The sequence below is a fragment of the Alligator mississippiensis genome, chromosome 3, assembly GCF_030867095.1.
Source record: "Alligator mississippiensis isolate rAllMis1 chromosome 3, rAllMis1, whole genome shotgun sequence".
Lineage (NCBI taxonomy): Eukaryota > Metazoa > Chordata > Crocodylia > Alligatoridae > Alligator > Alligator mississippiensis.
In genome coordinates, this window is record NC_081826.1 from 300,926,313 (window position 1) to 300,947,111 (window position 20,799).

General features: G+C 59.3%; 1 protein-coding gene across 4 annotated transcripts; it reads right to left on the reverse strand.

The window, feature by feature from the left end:
• Positions 1-2,121: 2,121 nt before the first annotated feature.
• On the reverse strand, positions 2,122-19,648 carry FANCG (FA complementation group G). 4 transcript variants are annotated; one of them, XM_059725344.1, is made up of 15 exons: positions 19,473-19,648; positions 18,720-18,810; positions 17,117-17,248; positions 15,690-15,883; positions 13,333-13,489; positions 10,780-10,910; positions 10,015-10,161; positions 9,192-9,352; positions 8,799-8,865; positions 8,507-8,659; positions 7,801-8,153; positions 7,133-7,173; positions 3,504-3,668; positions 2,675-2,807; positions 2,122-2,423 (listed from the first exon to the last, which is right to left on the reverse strand). In XM_059725344.1, exons 1-15 carry the CDS (start codon positions 19,521-19,523, stop codon positions 2,312-2,314), a joined length of 2,088 nt encoding a protein of 695 aa, XP_059581327.1. In that variant the 5' UTR covers positions 19,524-19,648; the 3' UTR covers positions 2,122-2,311. The 4 variants fall into 4 exon arrangements, with proteins under 4 accessions (XP_059581327.1, XP_059581328.1, XP_059581329.1 ...); XM_059725345.1 differs by lacking the exon at positions 19,473-19,648 and adding an exon at positions 19,388-19,465; XM_059725346.1 differs by lacking the exon at positions 19,473-19,648 and adding an exon at positions 19,284-19,381.
• Positions 19,649-20,799: the final 1,151 nt, after the last annotated feature.

Consider the following 20,799-nt stretch of genomic DNA (forward strand, 5'->3'; position numbering starts at 1 on the left):
TAGTTTCACACCCCATGCCCAGAGACGCCACCTCCATGGGAGCTGAGCTAGGTTTACCAACCTGCGCTGTCTGCAGCCCCTGGGGTACGATGCAAGTAGGGAAGGGCTAGCTTGGCTGAGCACAGGCTGCAAGGCAGGGTAGGAGCGGTAACAGTTAAAGGCCTTCTGTGGAAGGCACTGGGGTTCATCCGAACCTCTGGCATTTATTCAAGGCTGTTCAGACTCAGTACAAACTAGCATAATACGTAAGGACAACAGGCAGGACAGTACAGCCAAACCTGGCACAGGAGATACATGGGGTATGTGGGGACTGAATAAAATCATAGAATCAGAGAGCCGTGGGGCTGGAAAGGACCTGCAGGGGTCACATCTAGTCCAACCCCGGCCTGTCCAAACCAACCCAGAACGACTATATTGAGTGTATGTTAACCTTTTATCACCGTGACCCCCCCGCTTTGCCTGTGGCAGGTTCGAGTGTGATGTCTGGTGTTGTATCAGGGTTGAAGAGTTTAGAGGATGGATGTGTCTGGGATGGTTTGGACAGGCAGAAGTTGGACTAGATGTGACCTCTGCAGGTCCTTTCCAGCCCCACGGCTCTAAGACTCTATAAATCCACCTTCTGATCTGGAGCTGGGCTGGTCTCAGTGGGGGCAGATGGCATGACAAGGAGCAATGGGCTCAAGCTGCAGCAAGGGAAGTTGAGGTTGGATATTAGGAAAAACTTTCTCATGAGGAGGGCAGTGAAGCACTGGACCAGGCTCCCCAGAGAGGCGGTGCAGTCTCCATCCGTGGAGGTGTTGAAGACCCAGGAAGACAAAGCCGTGGCTGGGATGATGTAGTTGAGGCTGGTCCTGCTTGGAGCAGGGGGTTGGACTAGATGTGACCTCCTGAGCTCCCTTCCACCCTCCTTGTCTGCGATTCTCTGAATCTCCCAGTAAAACGACCATCGACCCTGACACAGCACCAGGCATTACACCTGCCCCTGCCCCAAGGAAAGCAGGGGGGCCGCAGCAGCCAACATCCTACTGCAGCAAAGGGGGTTAATATACTCTCGAGAGACCCCAGGCAGAGGCCGTGCCCCCACTGCAGAGGAAGGCAAAACCCCCCAGTCCAGACCAGCCTGACCAGGGGGAAATCCCCTCCTGCCCCCAGTACAGCATTGCTCCGAGTCTGAGTGGAGGGGCGAGACCCTCTAGCCAGGACCCTCTGGGTTTGGTCCTAACAGAAGCATTGACACAGCCCACCAGCCTGGGCTGAAGCCAGCACCCAATGCTTCTGTGGAAGGCTTTAAAAAGGCTTTAAAAAAAACCCCCAAAAAACCCTGACACGGAACCACCAAATGTGACTGATGGTGCGTGGGCAGTGATGGGGCTTGATGTCAGCACTTCTAACAGAACAGAAATGCACTTTGGGCGTGTTTAACCCTGCACTATCCCTTGCTGTCGGCCGGTCTGATTGCCCAGCTGACAGTATGAATAAAGGCTATGCCAAGTTTATACTCACTAGCTGCTGCAGGCTTATCCAGACCACGCTGTAGGAAGACCTGACAGGTCCCTGGAGGCAACAGCACTGAGATGGCAGCACAGCAGCCGTCAGTGGTGGGAGCTCACTGCGGAGAAAGAAGGGGTGCCTTGGGATGAGCTGGACAGCTGCTGCAAGGAGCAATGGGGACTCTCTCACCATCGTCATAGCCACACAGGATGCCTCCAGGGGAGACAGGCTGCAGCCAAACCAGAGCTACGGGGCTCCACACGAGGGCAAGGAAACGATGCACAAGGGCCAGCGGGAGAGCGGCCGACAAGATGCCCTAGCCTTTCTGCACAAGTCTCCTGACTGCAATTCCAGCTCCAATGTTGGAGCTCTGGAGCAGGGAGCAAAGGGTTGGCAATGCTGGTTAGATCTGCAAGTCACCCTGCCTGATGAACAACCTGGAAGAGGACTCTCCCCTCCCCAGCACAGACGGCCCCATGGACTGGCAGCGCAAACAGCCTGCGCTCGAGGGGAGGGAAGGCGAGGCCGAGCCAGCAGTCTCCTGTCCTGTCCAGACAGTGCCAGGGCCCTGCTCCATGCCCTGCTGCTGCTTTCAATGGGGCAGGTCAAAGAGGGGCAAGACAAAGGGGCCAGGGAAAAAGCAGGGCTGTGGTGCCTCGCCCAGGCCCTTTTTATTTGAAAAGCAGATGCAGCGTTGCAGACCCTGGGCTTGGAAAATGCTTCCAGCCCGTGAGCAGCGCGGAGTCCCAGAGGAGATAACAGCGCAGGCATGGAGGCTGCCGGCCGGCTGGCATGTGACCCTGGCAGGCAGGCTGCGACTCTACGGCTCCTGGCCGCTGCTCCTGAGGTAGTCCTGCAGGCCCCTGGCGAGGGACCCATCCAGCAGGAGGTTTGCCGGCTGTGGGCACAAAGTCAGGTACAGCGGGAAGGACCTGCAAGACACGGGGAAGTGGTCAGGCAGCAGCAGCTCCCATGGCAGGCGCTGGCAGGACTGTGTAACAGCCACTGAGCACCATGGACCTGCCAGGTGCAGCACCCCCAACCCACAGCACCCAGCCCATGCAGAGGGGGGAGCTCCGGGCACGGGGGCCGCCTCTCGCTGCGCCCACCCCCTGCTTTCGTGCCCCACAGCCAGTGCCGCCGGCTACTTTCACCCCTTCCCTGCCCCTGCTGCCGTACGCACCTGCCCTGGTCCTCCTGCTGCCCCTCCGTTTGCCCAGAGTCTGCCTGGAGCTTCTGCCAGAGCACAGCTGCTTCTTGCCTCCGGTCCAGCTTCCACAGGGTCTGCAGCAGGTGGGAGGCAGCTGCCAGGTCCCCTGCAAGGCATGGGGGGGGTGCTCAGTTGAGCTGGGAACGAGCAGCTCTGGGTGCTCCACCTAGATTCGGGTGCTCTGGGACATCCGTGCCCCTGTATCCCAGGAAGGCAAGAGCAGCACCAGGGGCTCCACGCAGTGTCCAGCCAGACCCACTCCCAAGCCACAAAGCAGAGCTGGGGCTGGGCTGGAACTGGGGAGCAGCGGGGCATCAAGAACCAGCTGCCCTCGCAACAACCCAGCAGACTCCATGGTGTGTCGGCAGCCTCAGGGGCTCCCCCCTGCAGACTGCTGCAGCCAGTGTTCGGCTCCCACCCACAGCACCAGCAAGATGCGCTTCCCCAGGACGTCCCCAGCATCCGGACCCTGAGACAGCCCAAATGGATAAAGCCTGGCCTCCCGGCATCCAGCACCTCCTGGGGGAGACTGTCTTCAGAGACTAACAGGAAAGTGCCCAAGGGCTGGGAGCAGACCAACTCCACCCCCACGGACCGGCCTTGTCCTAATGCTCGAGAGTGGCACGGGGATGAATGGGACCAAAAGAAGCTGCCCCAGCCCAACTGCTGTAATGTTGAGCCTTATTCAGTGCCCAGGGCTGCAGGTTGCTCTGAAATGTGGACCTCCAGGAGCTTTTCCCATTGCAGGGATCAAAGCAGCCTGGGCTGTGCCTGTGGGGACCCCAGCCTGAGCCCCCTGTACCTGGGGAGACCTGCAAGGCATACTGGAAGTTCATCAAGGCATCTCTGTCCCGTCCGAGCTCCAGGAACTGGGCGCCTCGCCCGACGAGGGCCAGGAGCCGGATCCTCTGGAGCACCGCCGCCTCTGGCAGGGCACCTGCTGCCACCTCGCCAACGTGGAGGCCGTCTGGGGTAGAAAGAGCACCCGTGTGAGCTTAGACATGGCATCCCCTGGCTCCCCGCTTCCCCTGCCACCAAGGACGGGACAAACAGTGGGAAAGCCTGGGCCGTTCATCGTTCTGGTTCCCCTTCCCAAGCACTTAGTCTCTCTGCTGGCTTCCAGCTATAGCCGGCTGCTGCTGGTGGGGGGTTGCACACAGCACAGTTCAACGTGAACGTTTTGCAGGCTTTGCTGAAGCACTGGTTGACACAAGCACTGAGTAGTGCACATTCAGCTCCCGGACAGGCTTTGGTAAAAGCAGGTTCAACACAAGGCTGACCCCACATGACAGGGGTTTTGGAAGTGAGGCTTTCGTGGGGAAGTGGGGCTGGAAGGGAGCTCCAGAGGTTGCATCTAGTCCAAGCCCTGCCTGAGGCAGGATCAGCCCTGTGCAAGCCAGCCCGGACAAACCCATCATCGAACCTCTCAGTAAAACTACTGATAACCCGGACGCAGCACGAGACATCACCCCTGACCCTGCCACAGGGAGAGCACAGGCATCGCTGCACCCAGATCACCCCTGCCCAGTGTCTGTCCACCCTCTTCTCGACACCTCCAGTGATGGCGGGAGTCCCCTGGCCTCTGGCAAAGTTGGCTCAACAACCAGCATTGTTCCTCCTTTTTCTCTTCCCTCTGGTGCAGCTCTCTGTATAAGGGCCAGGGAAGGGTGTTTGTTGTCTGTGCTGCTGCTGCGGACAGCCTGTGCTTTCCTGGAGACCTCGACGTCACACAAAGCCTGACCACAGGCTCAGTTTGACGGCAGGGGCTCAGCCAAGTTTCTTACCTACAAAGCCCAGCTCCCTTACCAGCTTGTCCAACGGGCTACAAGATAAGCCCTGGAGGCTGGTGGCAGGGCACAGGCTCAACGCGTGTACGGCACCCCCCCGTGCCCTGGGCAAAGGTCCTAACATGTCACGTCCTTCTTAGACACCAATGAAGCAGCTGTTTACCACAGGCCCATGGCACATAGTCATTTCCTGACTTGATGGGATCTCTGACCCCAACCATTGTGCGCCCTGCCTTGCTTCACACAGAATCACAGAAAACGAGGGTCAGGGGGTCACATCTAGTCCAACCCCTGCTCCAAACAGGACCAGCCCCGACTACATCATCCCAGACAAGGCTTTGTCTACCTGGGTCTTCAACACCTCCAAGGATGGAGACTGCACCACCTCTCCGGGAGGCCTGGTCCAGTCCTTCACCACCCTCCTCGTGAGCTTTTCCTCCTAATATCCAACCTCAACTTCCCTTGCTGCAGCTTGAGCCCATTGCTCCTTGTCCTGCCATCTGCCCCCACGGAGACCAGCCCAGGTCCAGCTTCTTTGCAGCCCCCCTGCAGGGAGGTGAAGGCTGCTATTCAATCCCCCTCGGTCTTCTCTTCTGCAGACTCAACAAGCCCATTTCCCTCAGCCTCTCCCCACCAGTCCTGTCCCCCAGCCCCACGACCATTTTCATTGCTGTCTGCTGGACTCTCTCCAATGTGTCCACATCCTTTCTGCAGTGGGGGCCCACATCTGGACACAGAACTCCAGATGTGTCCTCCCCAGTGCTGAATAGAGGGGAAGAATCACGGCCCTCCATCTGCTGGCAGAGCTCCTCCCAATGCAGCCCAGGATGCCAGTTGCCTTCTTGGCACCAAGGGCACACTGCTGGCTCCTGTTCAGCTTATTTTCCACTGTCCCCCCAGGTCCTTTTCTGCAGAGCTGCTGCTGAGCCAGTTGGCCCCAGCCTGCACCGGTGCATGCATGACAGGACATGCAAATTTGGAACTGGCATGGGTCAGATCCCAGTCACACCATCACTACTTGCATGACAGGACATGCAAATCTGGAACTGCCAGGATCAAGACCCCAGGTCTCTCCTGCACTGCCAGGTGGAAAGCTGGGTGCCCACTAAACCAGGGCAGCCCTGGGGCATCAGGCTGCACTGTAGGGACCCTGTCACACCTTCAACTTAGGGCACAACGAAAACCAGCCACAAAATTACCGCACATATTTTTTGGAATCATTCTGTTGCCTATTTCCAATTTATCACACCACGAACTGCCTGCATGTGTGGCTGGGTTACTGTAAGAGGCGATTAACTGGTGAATTGCGTGCTAAGCATAACGTGTGCCAGGGGCCTCAGGCATTTACAACACAGACATCAGCACCCCTTCAAACAACCCTGATCCCAGCACCTTTTGTCATTCATGTGCATGTGCATTTTGGACCCCCTGGCACCAATTTTAACACTCAAACTCATGAAGCAAGTTTGCCAGAGGTCGGTAAAACCTGACTTTGAAGAAGTCTTTCAGGACGAGGCACTGGTAGGTGCGGCTCCACCTTCCGTCAGGTCTGCTTTTAGCAAAGCCCTACTAGGAGCTGTCTCCACACTGATCAATGCCTGCGTCAGTCAATCCTGCAGCCGGGTGCACGCCTTCCAGCGCGGGCCTTAACAGGCAAGAGGGAAGCTGTTCAGGGAGAGCCACAGGGGAGCCCCTGGAGGGAAGGGACCCGGAGATGGCGTAGGAGGAAGGCAGACAGGACGGGCGGATTCAAAGCAGCTGCTGGTGCTGAGACAGCAGTGGTGTAAAGGGGACCAAAACCGGCTCCCAGAAGGGGAGGCTGCCGCTTGCCTTCACCTCAGCTATGGTGGTAACAGTGAGCTGGGGCTTCCCTGAAATCTCTTCCTCCTGGCTTCCCCTGAGCTGCCCCATGAAGACCCCGGGATGCGGGCCGGCAGCACTCCTGGCTTTGCCGATGACAGAGGAGAGCGGTTCTTTAACCGGCAAGCTGGCTCCAGTGCTGCGGGTGGGCCGTGACGGGGTCAGCCACCCCTTCCCCATCTTATGTACCAGACAGGGTCTGCGCCTGCGACCTAAGCAGCAAGCAGCAGCCTTGGCTCCGCCGAGGGGCCGGACAAATCGGCACAGGAGCCCTCAGCACAGCTCTGGTGCTTCCAGTCTGAGCTAGCGTGGAGGTGTCTGTAGCGCGCGTACGAGCCCTCTGGGCCTCCGCAGCTGAACTAGTAGCCAACAGCAGCAGGGAAAAGCCTTCCCAAGACCCCTGAGCCAGCAGAGAACAGCGCACGAGCAGGTAGATCTATTCCCTGGAGTCTGGATCTCCTCGCTGCTACTCAGGGCATGGCAGGTGCAACAGGCAGCCTGGGAATGGTGAGAGAACATGGGCAGCTGAGGCGAGCTGCCCCTGGGCCCTCTCAGCCCTGGACAATGCTCCAGAGATGCTCAGGACACGGGGCTGGCACATGCCAGCACGAAGCGAGACCTGGCACAGAGCTCTGCCTATCAGCTGAGCACTATGGGCCCTGCCACAGCACTTCCCATGCTCAGGGCACCATACAGTTACCACCTGCGTCACACTGGCTTTGCCAGCCCACGCCTGGACCTATTCCCCTCCAAGGGAGGAGAGGGCAGGTGCAGCTGTACCTACCTGCACTCACCAGCTGGACTCTGAGAAGGTCATTGAGGCACCTGGAGGGGACAAGCCAAAGGGAAATCATAGAACCAGAGCAGTGGAGCTGGAAGGGACCTCCACATGTAGTCCAACCCTAGGATCAGCCCTGTCCAAACCTTCCTAGACAAATCTATAATCTAACCTCTTCGTAGTACTACCATCACCCTGACACAGCACCAGACGTCACACCCAACCCTGCTGCTGGGAAAGCAGAGGGGCCGCAGCAGCCAATATCCCGTTGCTGGAAAGGGTGTTAAAAGATGCTCCAGAGATGCCAGGCAGAGGCTGTGCCCCCTGCTAGTCACTCCCAGGGCTGCTGCCCAGTCCTAGAGGCCACGGGCCAGCAGGAACCTCAGCCCAAGGACAAGAGCGCTGCCCTGAAGGAACGCACGCCCTGGGTCCTGCACAGGCCCTGTACGTCAGCTCCAGAGCCCCAGGGCTCAGTCGTCCCCGAGGCATATATGAGGATGGCCCCATGTCTCCCTGCTGTGGGTGGAGGTGAGACACCCAGCGCATAGGCTGAGCTGGGCTCTGGGGCTGCCCCTGCAGGCTGCCCTGCTGCTCCTGGCAAGCTGCCGTCAGCCCCAGCTGGCTGCAGCCTGGTCAGCTCCCACTCCCTCTCCCTCGGCTTGCAGTAACGGCACCTGGTGAACTGCGTTATGGCCTCCTTGCTGTCCGCCAGGCCGGCCCACGCCCAGCCCTGGTGCAGGTACGCGGCTGCCCGCCACAGGATGCAGCGCAGGCTCTCTTTCTTCTGGGGCAGGATGTCACGGGGCAGCCCCGACCTTGGCCTGGGTGATGGGGAACCTGCCTCCGCCCCGTCCCAGGAGCTCAGGTCAATGCGCAGCGTCTCAGGAGTCAGGTCACCCATTCGGTTGACAACCTCCTCGCACACAGCAATGGCGTCCCGGTGCCTCCCGAGCTGCTCCAGGGCAGACGCGGCTTCCAAGAACACCTCGGGGATCCTGGGCAGAGCCGACTGGCCGTGCAGGGGCACCTGTGGGGCGGGAGCACACAGCTTCCTCAGGACTGGAGCTTCCCATGTGGCCGCAGGCCTCAAGCCTTACCCAGGCACAGCACGCTTTGGCTTGTGCTTGGAGGGGGGACCTTTCATGGGGCTCAGCTGCAGCCGCCCCCACCCAGGCTAAGTGAGAAGCCAGTGGCCTCAGCTGTGTAGCTGGGGTTTCCTGAGCCAGGCTGGGAACACAGCAAGGAAGCAGAGCCATGGCCCTGGCAGCATCACACCAGACAGTGCTGAGCCAGCCCTGGCTGAGCGCTCGCACTGCTCAGACCACATTGATGTGCACTGCAGTGCAGTGCCATGGCCTTTGGGTGGGGAGGCCTCTGCACCTTGGCATCTCCCCTTGACACCGCAAGAGCTCCAGGTCCATGTGCTCTGTGTGGGGCTCCCTTCTCTTCCCTGCCTACAGCTGAGCCCTTCAGTGCATTTGCTCCCTTGCTCTGGTGCTTTTGGGTGCCCAGAGCAGGCCAGGGCCCCTGTCCCTGCAGAGGTGAAAGGAGGCATCTGAGGAGATGTAAGTGCGGGCGAGAAAAGAAGCCACCCTGCAGGATCCAAGGGACGGGGCTCCCACAGTGTCTCACAAGCCCAGTCACCACCCCCAGGCCCCTGGCAAATTCTCACCTGGTGCCGGGGCCCCTCCTGCAGCACAGCCAGCAAGTCCAGGTAGTGCTCCCCCGCTTCTGCCGTCCTGCAGCACAGAGAGGAGGGAGGGAGGAGGTTCCCCTGCAGCCACGGGGGAACGGGGACCAGGGGGAAACCCCAAGAAAAGGCCTCTTCTCTCAAAGAGTAGGACCAGGACTGATAAGGGCAGTGAGGCCACATGGGAGCCGTGCTGAGCCTCCTGTCTGTCCCTGCAACACCAGCCCCAGCACCAGGCAGGCAGATTCCTACTGGCCTGGCACCGGCTGGATGCTCAGCATGGGTTCGACTGGTGCCAATCTAGGAGCCCAAAGGACACAGGGGGTCCCAAGCAGGCTGGGTCCCCGCCCAAGAGGAGAGAGGAAAGGGCTTCACCTTCCAGCCTGGAAGCACCTCTGGGCCAGCAGGTACTTCACCTCGGAGGGGGAGGGCTGGCGGAGCAGCGACGCCAAGGCCGGGGGGTGGACCAGCAGCTCCGTTCGGACCAGTGAGCCAGGTGCAGCAGAGCCAGCCTCTGGAGGGGGGCTGTCTAGAGCCTGCAGAGGCAGGGGAAGCACAGAGCTTACGGGAGGTAAACCCCTGCTCTACCCCCAGGGAGCTGCACCCAGGCTCCTCCGTTTCTGTAGAGGCCCCAGAGGCCCGGACCTGCTCATGCAGCCACCTCTGGGGTGGAGGGCAGCACTGGTACCGTAAGCACACAGCAGCGCAGGGCCCTTCAATGCCCCGGGGGCAGACCTGCCTGGGATACTGTGCTCCCAGAGGGCCCCACCCTGCCCCTGCCCTGGCATGTTGGACGGCAGGGAGGAGCTCCCTCTGCCCCATGCTTGTTCAAACCAACTGAGCTAAGGACTGTGACTGCCTGTGGGACCAGGCCCCGGTGTGCCCCCACCGCAGGCCAGTGCCATGTCAATGGCTGGTCACTACAACTACCTGACACCCAAGCACCCTCGGGCAGAGCCTCTCTGCTTCATGCCACCACCTGGGTAAGGCCAAGGCAGTTTCCGAGGTCACCTGGAGCAGCCGCTGTGGGGCTCAGTCTGCCTGGCTCCCCCTGCCCAGCTGCAACCAGGACTGCTGGCGGGCTGCCCCAGGGAACGCCCCAGCCTGCTCCAGGGTCTGTACAGCCCAGCCAGACCCAATGCAGCAATGAGCACAGCTTCAGGATGCCACCCCGAGAGGCCCCGCTGGGCAGACAAACCTCATGGAGCAGAGCCAGGGCCTCCAGCTCCGCGTCCGTCTCCCCCAGCTGGTGGTACACCATTGCCGCCTGGGACAGGGCCGCGAGGCACTGGAAATCAAGCTGCAGGGCTTGCTTCAGGTGCTGCAGGGCCGTCTGTGGCTTACCCTGGGGGCAGGAAGAACCAGACAGCAGGACCTCACTCCCTGCTACAGCTCCAGAGTATCACCTGGAGAGACGCTCCAGGCATCTTCCTAGAGGAGGGGGCCTGGGCGCTCAAAATGGGGGGGTGGAGGGAGAATCAGGGGGCCCAGAGGAGCTGCAGAGGACAAGGCATGAAGAATCCCTAGCCCGGCAAAGCACATAGTGCCAGGCACCCCCTGGGCTCAAGGGGCTGGACTGGAAACCCTGCAGTCTGGTGATCTGGCTGCTCCACCTCCGTCCCCAACCGCGCTTTAGAGGGAAGCACTCAGGGTTTCCTCCTCCCCAGGGCAGCAACAAGCCTCTGTGCTGGGCCCTCCAGCCTCCCCTTCCCTGGGACTGGGCTGCACTAACCCACCACAAAGCTGGCTGAGCTGCCCCAGGAGAGAGCAGAGAGCAACTGGCACAGCCAAAGTGCTGGCCGAGAAAGCTGAGGTTACAGTTCCTGATGGAGCCCAGCGACACTCCAGCTGCAGCCCTCAGCCCCAGGCACGCATAGCGTGGCTGTTAGTCTGCCCTTCCTGCTCCCTGCAGGCACCGGCTCATGCAGCCTCCCTGCTCCTGGTGGAAGATATGGCACATTACCATTTGCTGAGTGCAGCAGCCCAGGCAGATGTAGATCTGGGCCAGGACTCTCTTGGAGCAGAACCCGGTTGCAGCCACTTGGAGCAGGGAGAGGGCAGCTGGGAGATTCCCGGCCTCCAGCTCCTGCAAACCTGGAATGTGAACGGTACATATTAGCTGTGCTCCATGTCCGTCGCACCCCCGGAGTCGGGCCTCTGTGCCAGCCGGTGCACCTTGGGCAAGATCCTTGTGCCGGCACCAGCCAGCCTCCCTGCTCAGTGCTGCGTTACACCCTTCAACGCCTTTGCCAATGCACGACCACCCCAGCACATGCTGTGGGCTGGGAACAGCTGTCAGTACTGCTACCCTTCTTTTATCGGGAACACCTGCAGGAGACCATTGCATTTCTTTATGGGAACACAGAGTTGGGACAGCAGAAGCCTCCGAAGACAGCACAAGGCACATGCCTGCATGCTGGCTAGAGGCAGAAGATGCGGTTCGGGGGCTGCACGGGCAAGGGCAAGAGGTGATGAATCAGGGGGAGAGCTGGAACAGACTGAGCGCAAAGGCTGAGCCGGCACCGTTTGAGGCCCTGGCAGAAGCTGACTACAAGCTCCTGGGTGAGAGTCCTGGGAGAAGTGTGTGGCTGGGAGCAGAGAAGCCATCCCTGGCTGCTGGACTCCCTCGACCGTCTGCAAGGCAGCAGGAATGCTGTGCAACCTTCATGCGAATGGATCTACCCCTCGGAAACCTGGCCCCACCCTGGGAACTATAGACCAGAGTACAAGCTTGGCTAACCCCTTGGGGCCAAAGAAGCTCTAGGACCAGCTCTGCCATGACAGTGAGGACCCCATAGACCCCATCCCCGCATACAGGCTGCAGACATGCTCTCTGATGAAACACCATCGGGCTGCAGACAGAATATGAGCCAAAGCTGTGGATAATACATGCTTAAGCTGGTGTAGATTGACGTGCTCTGTATATAACCGCTAGGAAGCAGAAGCATAATCTGTTAACCAAGGCCCCTAGTTTTCACCTAGGCAGGCAATTGCTTTTAACTAACAGCTGCAGCAACTTGATAAGAACCAAATCGTGTGCAGTCAGCTGTAATCCCACTGAAATGCTACTGGGTCTGTGCTAGCTGCACAGGATAAGGGAGAAATGTGTGTCATATTTAGAAGAGATGAACGGGGAAGTCAGAGGGGCTCTGGGAAGTAGATCCAGAAGCACGGAGGTAAAAGTGGCAGTGTGCCACCGAAACCACCCGTGGCCAGCCTCGCCCACGTGCAAGGGATTTGTGTGTCAGCTGCAGAGGTGCAGCGAGAGCAGAAGGCCTCCAGAGCCTTCACTTCATTTTGCAGATGCTTCAACCGGCCTGGTCAGCAGAGGAACAGAAACAAGAGGTGCCGGCAGCATTGCAGAGCGAAGGACAGAGATAAGCAATCCTCCTTTCCACTGCTCTTAGTATCACAGGGTCTCACATCCACATAAAAACTGGCTTAAATCCAGGTCCCAAAGTCTCAGGGAAACAAAGAAATTTGAATAAAACTGATCAGAGGTTTACCAGAACACACTATGCATAAGTATCAGGTGTAGACAGGGGTGGGGGGAATTTGAGCCCTCAGCAAACCAAGAGGACCTGCTGCCAGTCTGTGCATGCGGACTCTCCTCCTCCCTCCTGCGTCTCCCCAGCCCACGAAGGGGAGACTGCCTTGAGCTGTTGCAAGTAGCTGGATAGGCATGATGAGAAGCATTTGATTTGGAGTGGAGACATTTCAAAGCTGGGATGCAGACCCATCTCTTGCCTCTTCTATCGGCCATCCTTAAGGGGAGTGTCGCTGCACCTTCGTTCCGTCTGAGCTTGCTAAAAAGGTCCTGATCATAGACCCTGATCTTGTATCTCTACAGGTGAAACAGTCCTGACTTCACCTGATATCAGCTGCAGAAAGGCCTGTGGCAGAACATTTCGACCTCCTTGGACACTGCGTTGCTGAACTCAGCATATGGGAAGAAAAGCATGGGCAGAGAAGGATCTGATCACACTGAGGGGGAACTTGGCCAGGAGGCTGCTCAGCAGGGCTCTTGGTCACACCATAAACTGTTCACTGTACCAAGGCAGGCACGGGGGGATGGAGAGGGGCAGGGGCCTGGTTGACCTGCCTCTCACTAGTCATTCCAAGACCTAGGTACCCAGTTAAGGCCACTGCACGGAGAAGCAGGGGAGCACCTGTGACAGAGGCAGGGTGCGGGTGGAGACAGGAGCCTGGGGAACCTCACAGCGCTGAAAGCCGAGCAGGGGCAAGTGCAGGGGTGGGAAGTGGGGTTGTTTTCAAGGCTGGAACAGCACTGGGCTTTCTCCTTGGCCTCTTGTTCAAGTGCAACACACTGAAGGGCAGGGAAGGCTGGCTGTCCTGGCTGTCCAGCTCCCACCCCGTGGCTAGGAGGGAAGAGCTAGGGAAGTGCAGTGCAGGCAGGCTCTGGAGGCAGGCCTGGAGGGACAGTAGCACCCCTGGAAAGGAGGTAGGAGGAGCACTGGATGCATCCTGGGGTGCGGGAGACGTGCCCAATCCATACCTTGCAGGAAGGCAGCTGCGGTCCACAGTACCTCTCTCACGTCCCAGGCACTCTGTACCACGAGGGGCGAAGTGTCCTCATCAGCAGGCACCTGCCAGGCCCTGAGTAGTGCCAGGAGCTCGTTCTCACCTCCAGGGCAGGGTGACAGCACTGGGTCCTGACAGCAGACATGAAGGAGAGTGGGTGAGATGCACAGAGCCCTGGAGACCTCTGGAGCCTTCACACTATGACGGTTCGCATGCCCAGACCGCATTGCGCAGCAGCCTCTCTCCGGCTTCCTCGTGAGGCTGAGCGGTGGCGTGCTCCACCCGTGCACCAGGTCACACCACCCCCAGATAAGGCCAAAGGGCCCCCCAGGCCTGCCCAGCCTTGCCCCAGGGCATCCATTGTAACCTGCTAGAAGCCCACAGGTGAGCGCATGTGGGCTGCGTGAGGCGTGCACGTGAGCTGCATGTGTACATGCCACAGCCAGGGATTCTCCTGCTCACCCCCTATTGACACTACTCCCCTGGGGCAGCCTTCACTGCCCACCAGCAGCAGGAGAGCTCCTGCTCTCTGGCTGGAGACCACGGCTGTGTCCGGACTCTCGCTGCTGGGGGCAGTCCAAGGCCATGGGAGTAGGGAGCTGACTGGAATGCCACTTAATGCCCTTCAAGATGTTATACCAAAGCTGTAATGCCAGCAGCAGGCAATTGCTACTCAGCACAGATGGGCTCCAGGCTCCCGGCAGCACAGCATACCCTGCTTGTCATAACCCTCCAGTGCCGTTCTGCAGCCAGCCTACAGGCCCTCACGCAGGGCCCTGTACAGACAGCAGGAGGGCAAGCTCAGCTCCTCCTGCCCCAGGGATTTCTCAGGCTTCTGGGCTGCGCTAGTTGCTGCATGGGGTTGGGAGGGAATGCCTTCCCCCATCACTGCTCTGTGTCAAGGATTTTTTGTAAGCCCCCCTCAGAAGCATTGGAGGTTGGTTGCAGCCCAGGCTGGGGATGGGGTCTAGGCTGTGCCAATGCTGCTGCTGGCACCAAAGCCAAAGGGTCCCAGATAGCAGGTGTTGTCCTTCTGCTCAGAATCAGACCGATGCTGCACTGGGGGCAGGAAGGAGTGTCCCCCCCTGCTCAGACTGGTATAAAATTGGGGGGGGGGGAGGTGGGGGGGGTTGTCTTCTTCTGCAGCAGGGACACAGCCTCAGTCTGGGATCTCTGGAGCGTCTACTAACAACTTTTGCAGCACTTTCCCTGCGACAGGGTCGGGGGTGGTATCAGGGTGACGGTGCCAATTTGCTCAGAGTTTGGACACTGGACTTGCGCGGGATGGTTTGCACAGGGCTGATCCTGCCTCAGGCAGGGGTTGGACTAGACGCGACCTCTGCAGCTCCCTCCCACCCAGAAACGATTCTGGGTGGGATGTGTAGGGGGCTGGCTGGGTGGACTCCTCCCCATGCCCCCAAGCAGCAGCAGCAGCGCTGTGCTGGTCAGGCACTGCTTGGGAAGCAGTAGGCGAGCCGTCCACTAGAGCACAGGGAGGAGCTGCTGCCTGGTTGTGGGACCCAGCACCACGGTATGTCATGGAGCCCAGGGGCACAGGCTGATAAAGCCCAGGTGCCCCGTGTACAGTAGCCAGCCAAAAGGGTGCCCAGTGCCTACTTACTTCAGCTTTTGGATGACAGAATCATAGAAAATGAGGGTGGAAGGGAGCTCAGGAGGTCGCATCTAGTCCAGCCCCTGCTCCAAGCAGGACCAGCCCCAACTACATCATCCCAGCCAAGGCTTTGTCTACCCGGGTCTTCAAAACCTGCAAGGATGGAGAGTCCACCACCTCTCTGGGAGCCTATTCCAGTGCTTCACCACCCTCCTGGTGAGAAAGTTTTTCCTCATATCCAACCTCAACTTCCCTTACTGCAAGTGGAGCCCGTTGCTCCTTGTCCTGCCATCTGTCCCCACTGAGAAGAGCCCAGCTCCATCCTCTTTGCACCCCCCTGCAGGGAGGTGAAGGGTTCTATCAAATCCTTCCTCAGTTTTCTCTTCTATAGACTCAATTAGCCCAGTTCCCTCAGCCTCTCCTCCAGTCCTGTCCCCCAGCCCCACAACCATTTTCATTGCCCTCCGCTGGACTCTCTCCAACATGCCCCCTGCTACAGAAAGGATGTGGACTCACAGCTGGACACAAGACTCCAGATGTGGCCTCCCCAGTGCTGAATAGAGAGGAAGACTCACTTCCCTTGATCTGCTGGTAAAGCTGCGACCAATGCAGCCCAGGACGCCCGTAGCCTTCCTGGCACCAAGGGCACAAGAATGCTCGAGGCGGGGGGCAGCACAAACATCTAGAGGACAAGCAGCATCCTGCAGCTGCCTCTGTACCTTGGCACCACTCAAGAACCGCAGAAGCCCGGCGATGCTGCCCAGGCGGTTCGCTGCCAGCCACAGCACCCCCTGCAGAACGCCTAGTCGATGCAGCGGAGCTCGCAGCTCCTCGGCAGGCAACTCTTGCAGCACCTTCTGCCAGAGCTCCTCGGTGCTGAGATCGGGCCCAGACACCCCGCCAGCTTCCAGCACTAGGAGAGAGAGACAAGCAAAAGCTGGTTATCACATGGGGCTGGGGGAGAATGTTTTCCCCTCCTTTTGCTATGGGTCAAGGCTTTGTGGTTTTTCTCTTCTTTTTTATAAAGCCTCCCCCAGAGGCGCTGGTGCTGCTGCAGCCCAGGCTGGGGGTGGGACTGGGCTGTGCCAATGCTCCTGCTGGCACCAACCCCACAGGGTCCTGGCTGGAGGGTCTTGCCCCTCTGCTCAGGGTCAGACTGGCTGCCAGATTTGGGGGTCAGGAAGGAATTTCCCCCTGGTCAGATTGGTACAGACTTGGGGGGTGGGGAAGGGTTTGCCTTCCCGTGTAGCAGAGGAGCATAGCCTCTGCCTGGGATCCCTTGCATTTATATTAACATCTTTTGCAGCATCAGGACACGGCCCCCTCTGCTTTCCCTGCGGCAGGTTTGGGTGTGATGTCTGTGTTGTGTCAGGGCTGATCACGCGAGGTTGGACAATGGGTTTGCCTGGCCTGGTTTGCACAGGGCTGATCCTGCCTCAGGAAGGGGTTGGACTAGACGTGACCTCTGCAGGGCCCTTCCAGCCAGACTTCCCTGCGTTTCCGAGAGGCCATATATCACTTGGAAAGGCAGCCAAGGCTATTGCAACAGCTCAGAGCACCCCACAAAGATACAGCCCCTCATGGAGCTGCCCATCGTCCACCGGCTCTGCGAAAGGCAGATAAGAGCCTTTATCTGCCTAAGCTGAGAGAAAGAACAGAAGTCACGGGGGTGAGCAGAGAAAGGACCGGAGTAACGAAGGGTGCTCACACCACAGAGATCAGCCTTTGACTGGATCCTGGCCAAAGCCACCCCTGGCTTTGCAGACTTCTCCTGCACTCTCTCCTGCCAAGAGCAAGTATCCCACTTCGTCCCTTCCGGAGATTCAGCCCGTTTCTTCCAGGTTCCTCTGCTCCCAAGTCCCCGTAAGAAGCCCAGACAAACACCCCTTCCCTCTCTTGCCAATGTCCTCCAGCACAGTTTTGGCCGTGTTTGTTGTTCTTCCTCAAGGACCGGAGCCCCAGCCCTGCAGGCTCCAGGATACCGCAGATGCCACATCCACTCGGCCCCATGCCCAGTCAGCTTTGCTCTCTTGCCATTTGCACCGGATACCATGAAGTCGCCTTCTTAATGCAGAGCCCCACTTGTACTTTGCCCCGGCCAGCCTAGCCCCACCACATCTCTGAGAGACCGGGATGTTCTCCTTACCCCTCAAGAGCCCCTGGCGTATGCCTTCGGCTTCTCCCTCGACGATGCAGTCGGAGCTGCCAAGATCAAACAGCAGGGCGTTGTAGAGCACAGTCAGCTCCAGAGGCAGGGTGGGGAGGACAGCTGGCAGCCCTGCAGTCAGAGATGGGCCCAACGCAGATGAGCATCAAACAATGCGCCTGATTGACCCAGATGCCAAGGATTCACCAGGTTGCCCTGCCGCCCGATTCATCCCACTCTGGTTCCAGCGCACTCCCCGAGCCCTACATTCACCGGAGAAGAAAAGCTCTGACCAGGCCAATCTCCTCTCCAGCATTTGGAAGTGCTGCATTAGGAGGCCACACCGCAGCTTCCTTCAGACTAGACAACCAGAGGCTTTGACCCTGCGGTGCAGAAACGTCCCCTCTGCTTTTTGGGAAGTCACCAATGGGCTTTGCCCTCCCTGGTGCAGCTCTTGTCCCCTCATATGGCAGGGATTTTGCATCATCTCTTAGGTACGGGTATAGCATGACCGTTCTAGGATGGCAATTGCTTTAGCCCACTGGCCAACCCACGCTGCTACTGCCTCTTCCCAGCGTGCTTGCCTCTGGGCAGGTCTCCTTCCAGCACTCTCTCTCTAGCAGGGGTATCAAACACGTGGCTCACGGACTGGAATCAGTCCACAAGACTGTTCCATCGGGCATGGCCGAAGCTGCAGGGCACGGCCGTTGGAGCGCGGCCTGCTGCAGAATTCGGGGTCCCTGGACCCCGATGGGCAGGAGGGCAAGCGAGGGGCAGTGTAAATACAGTCCTGAGGTTTGGATCCAGTCTGGGGCCTGAAATGGGTTTGACATCCCTGCTCTACAGGAAGGCGCTTCTAGCTCCTCCACCAGCTGCTGCCCTGCCCCAAGCCTCCCTCCTTCAGCAGGGAAGGTAATACCATCTGTCCTTCCCCAGCTCCGGAAAACCCTCCGGCAAGCATGCCGCTGCTCCTTCCAGCTCCCCTCGCTACCGAGAGGAAAAGGAGGCTGCTCCGTGGCTCCAGCCACGTCCTTTAGGAAAAGGAGCAGGCGCAGCTCAGGGCGGGGACACGACCTCATTAGGGCCCAGCTGAGCCTGTGACAGCAGGACCCGCCTCTCGTCACCTGCACACGCGTGCATCTCAACAGGCCACGAGGCTGCACCTGCAGAGACAGGCCCGATGCGGGCACAACGATGCCCGCCCCTCGACCGGCGATCCCTGCTGTCCCACTTCCACTGGACGGTGCAGACAGGGACCGCAACCTTTTCCTCCTTTAAAGGGTTTTCTCCTTTAAAGAAGAATGCATTTTTAAAGCGGGCGGATCCTTTTTTGTTCCCGACCCTTTCGTGCATTCTCGCCACCCGCTTTTGGGCCGCGACCCAGGGGTAGAGAAACGCTGCCCTCCGCGAGCCTGCTGCTCTGACTACAGCGGCCGAACTCCCCGGTCACAAAGCAGCTCTGCCGGCAGACCCCGCCGCAGCGACGCCGATCCCCGCAGCATCCGGGGGCGCGTCAGCAGCGCTCCGGCGCCCGCCTGCCTCCCTCCGCGCTCCGCGCGCGGCGCCTCGTGACGTGCGGGGCAGCCGGGGCGCGACGCGGTACCTTGCATCTTCTGCAGCAGTTTCTCAAAGGCGCGTCGGTGCTGCAGCGCCGCCTGCTTCGCCGCGCGGCCCGGCCCCGACGAGCTGGCGACCTGCAAGGAGGCCGCGGTCACGCGCTGGGGCAGGGCTGCCGGAGACCTCCCGGCGAGGGGGAGGCACCAGCCCGGCCTCGGCCTTCAGGAAACCGCCCCGGCGCAGCGGGCACGGGCCGGGGAAGAGCAGGCTGCCGTGCGAACGCGGTCTGCACACGCGTGTGCACTAGCAAACCAATGTGCACGCCCACATGACCGCAACCCATGGACACTTGAACCCACAGCCCCAACCCGCACGTGCTGGCATGCACCTACATACACACACATGCGTGCACGCCAACACACGCAGGTGCGTGTGCATGCAAACACCTGCATGCACACTAGCACGTGTTAACACCCACTAATATACACATACATATAGGCCCACACACAGTAGCGCACTAATGTACACCCACACCTGAACAGACCCCCATGTACACACTGAGACGTGTGCACGCGTACACACTAACACGCACACCCACACCTGAACATACCCATGCCTGCACACCTAGCACACGCATTTACCCCCGTGCTAATGTACAACACGTCCGCATTTGCACACTAGCACACACTGATGCACACACCCATATACACATACAGGTACGTGCACGCACACGCCCTCATGCGGGCACGTGCTAACAGGCATTAGCACGCGCGCGCTGACGTCACCGGCACACACGCACCCGCCAGCTGCGGACCAGCCGCGCGCAGTCCTCGGCCCACAGGCGCTCCATGCCGCTTCCCGGACGGCCACTAACGGGGCTGCCACTGATTGGCCCGCGCCTTGCAGGCTGAAGCTGCGATTGGCGGAAACAACCGGAAGTCGGCGCGGTTGCCCGGGGAACGAGGACGCGGGAGATTCGACGCGGCTCTGGAGCTGTTTCCCGGGCTTGAGGGGGAAGGGGCGGGGCCAACTCCAGCTCCGTGACGGTGGCCGAGAGCGGCCAAACCACTTCCGTGCGCGCAGCGAACGTGGCTTTGCCTGGGAGCTGGCCGCGTGCTCAGCTGCGCCCACGTGCGAGACCGTGCACCAACACACAGACACACACACACATATATAACACAACACAACACACACACACACACATATATATGTATAACACCAACACACACACACACATATATATTATATATATATATAACACAACACACACACATATATATGTATATATATCTATTATATATATCTATATATAAGCACACGTACCTAATATACATCATACGCCTACATGCACACGCGTGCACCTGCCCGCAGGCCAGCCGAGGAAGTCCGGGCTGGATGGGGGATGAAACTGGCTGGAGCATCGGGCTCAGACGGCCGGATCGGATGGATGGCTCGTGGTCTAGGTGGCAGCCGGTGCCACGTGCAGCGCCCGGGGTCGGTCCTGGGGCCGGTTTTGCTCAATGTCTTCATCAGTGACCTGGAAGATGGGATGCGGCGCGCTCTCCGCGAGCACGGATGACACCGAGCTGGGCTGAGCAGTACATATAGATCCGCGGCAGGGTCGGGCTGGCATTCAGAGACCTCGGCACCTTGGAGGATTGGGCCAAAAGAAATCTCATGGGATTCAACAAGGACAAGTGCAAAGTCCTGCACTGAGGAGGGGGCAATCCCATGCACCAGTGCAGGCGGGGGGGGGTTGGGCTGGGCAGTAGCTCTGCAGGAAAGCGGGGGGGCAGTGGATGCTAACTGAATAGGATCCAGCAGTGTGCCCTTGTTTTTTTTAATTGTTAAAATATATATATTTAGGTAGATATATACAGTGTGCTCTTGGTGCCAAGAAGGCTACCGACATCCTGGGCTGCATGGGTAGGAGCCGGCAGATGGAGGGCAGTGATCCTTCCCCTCTGTTCAGCACTGGGGAGGCCACATATGGAGTCCTGTGTCCAGCTGTGGGCCCCCCACTGCAGAAAGGATGTGGACACATGGGAGAGAGTCTAGCGGAGGGCAGTGAAAATGGTTGTGGGCTGGGGGACAGGACTGGTGAGGAGAGGAGGAGGGAAATGGGC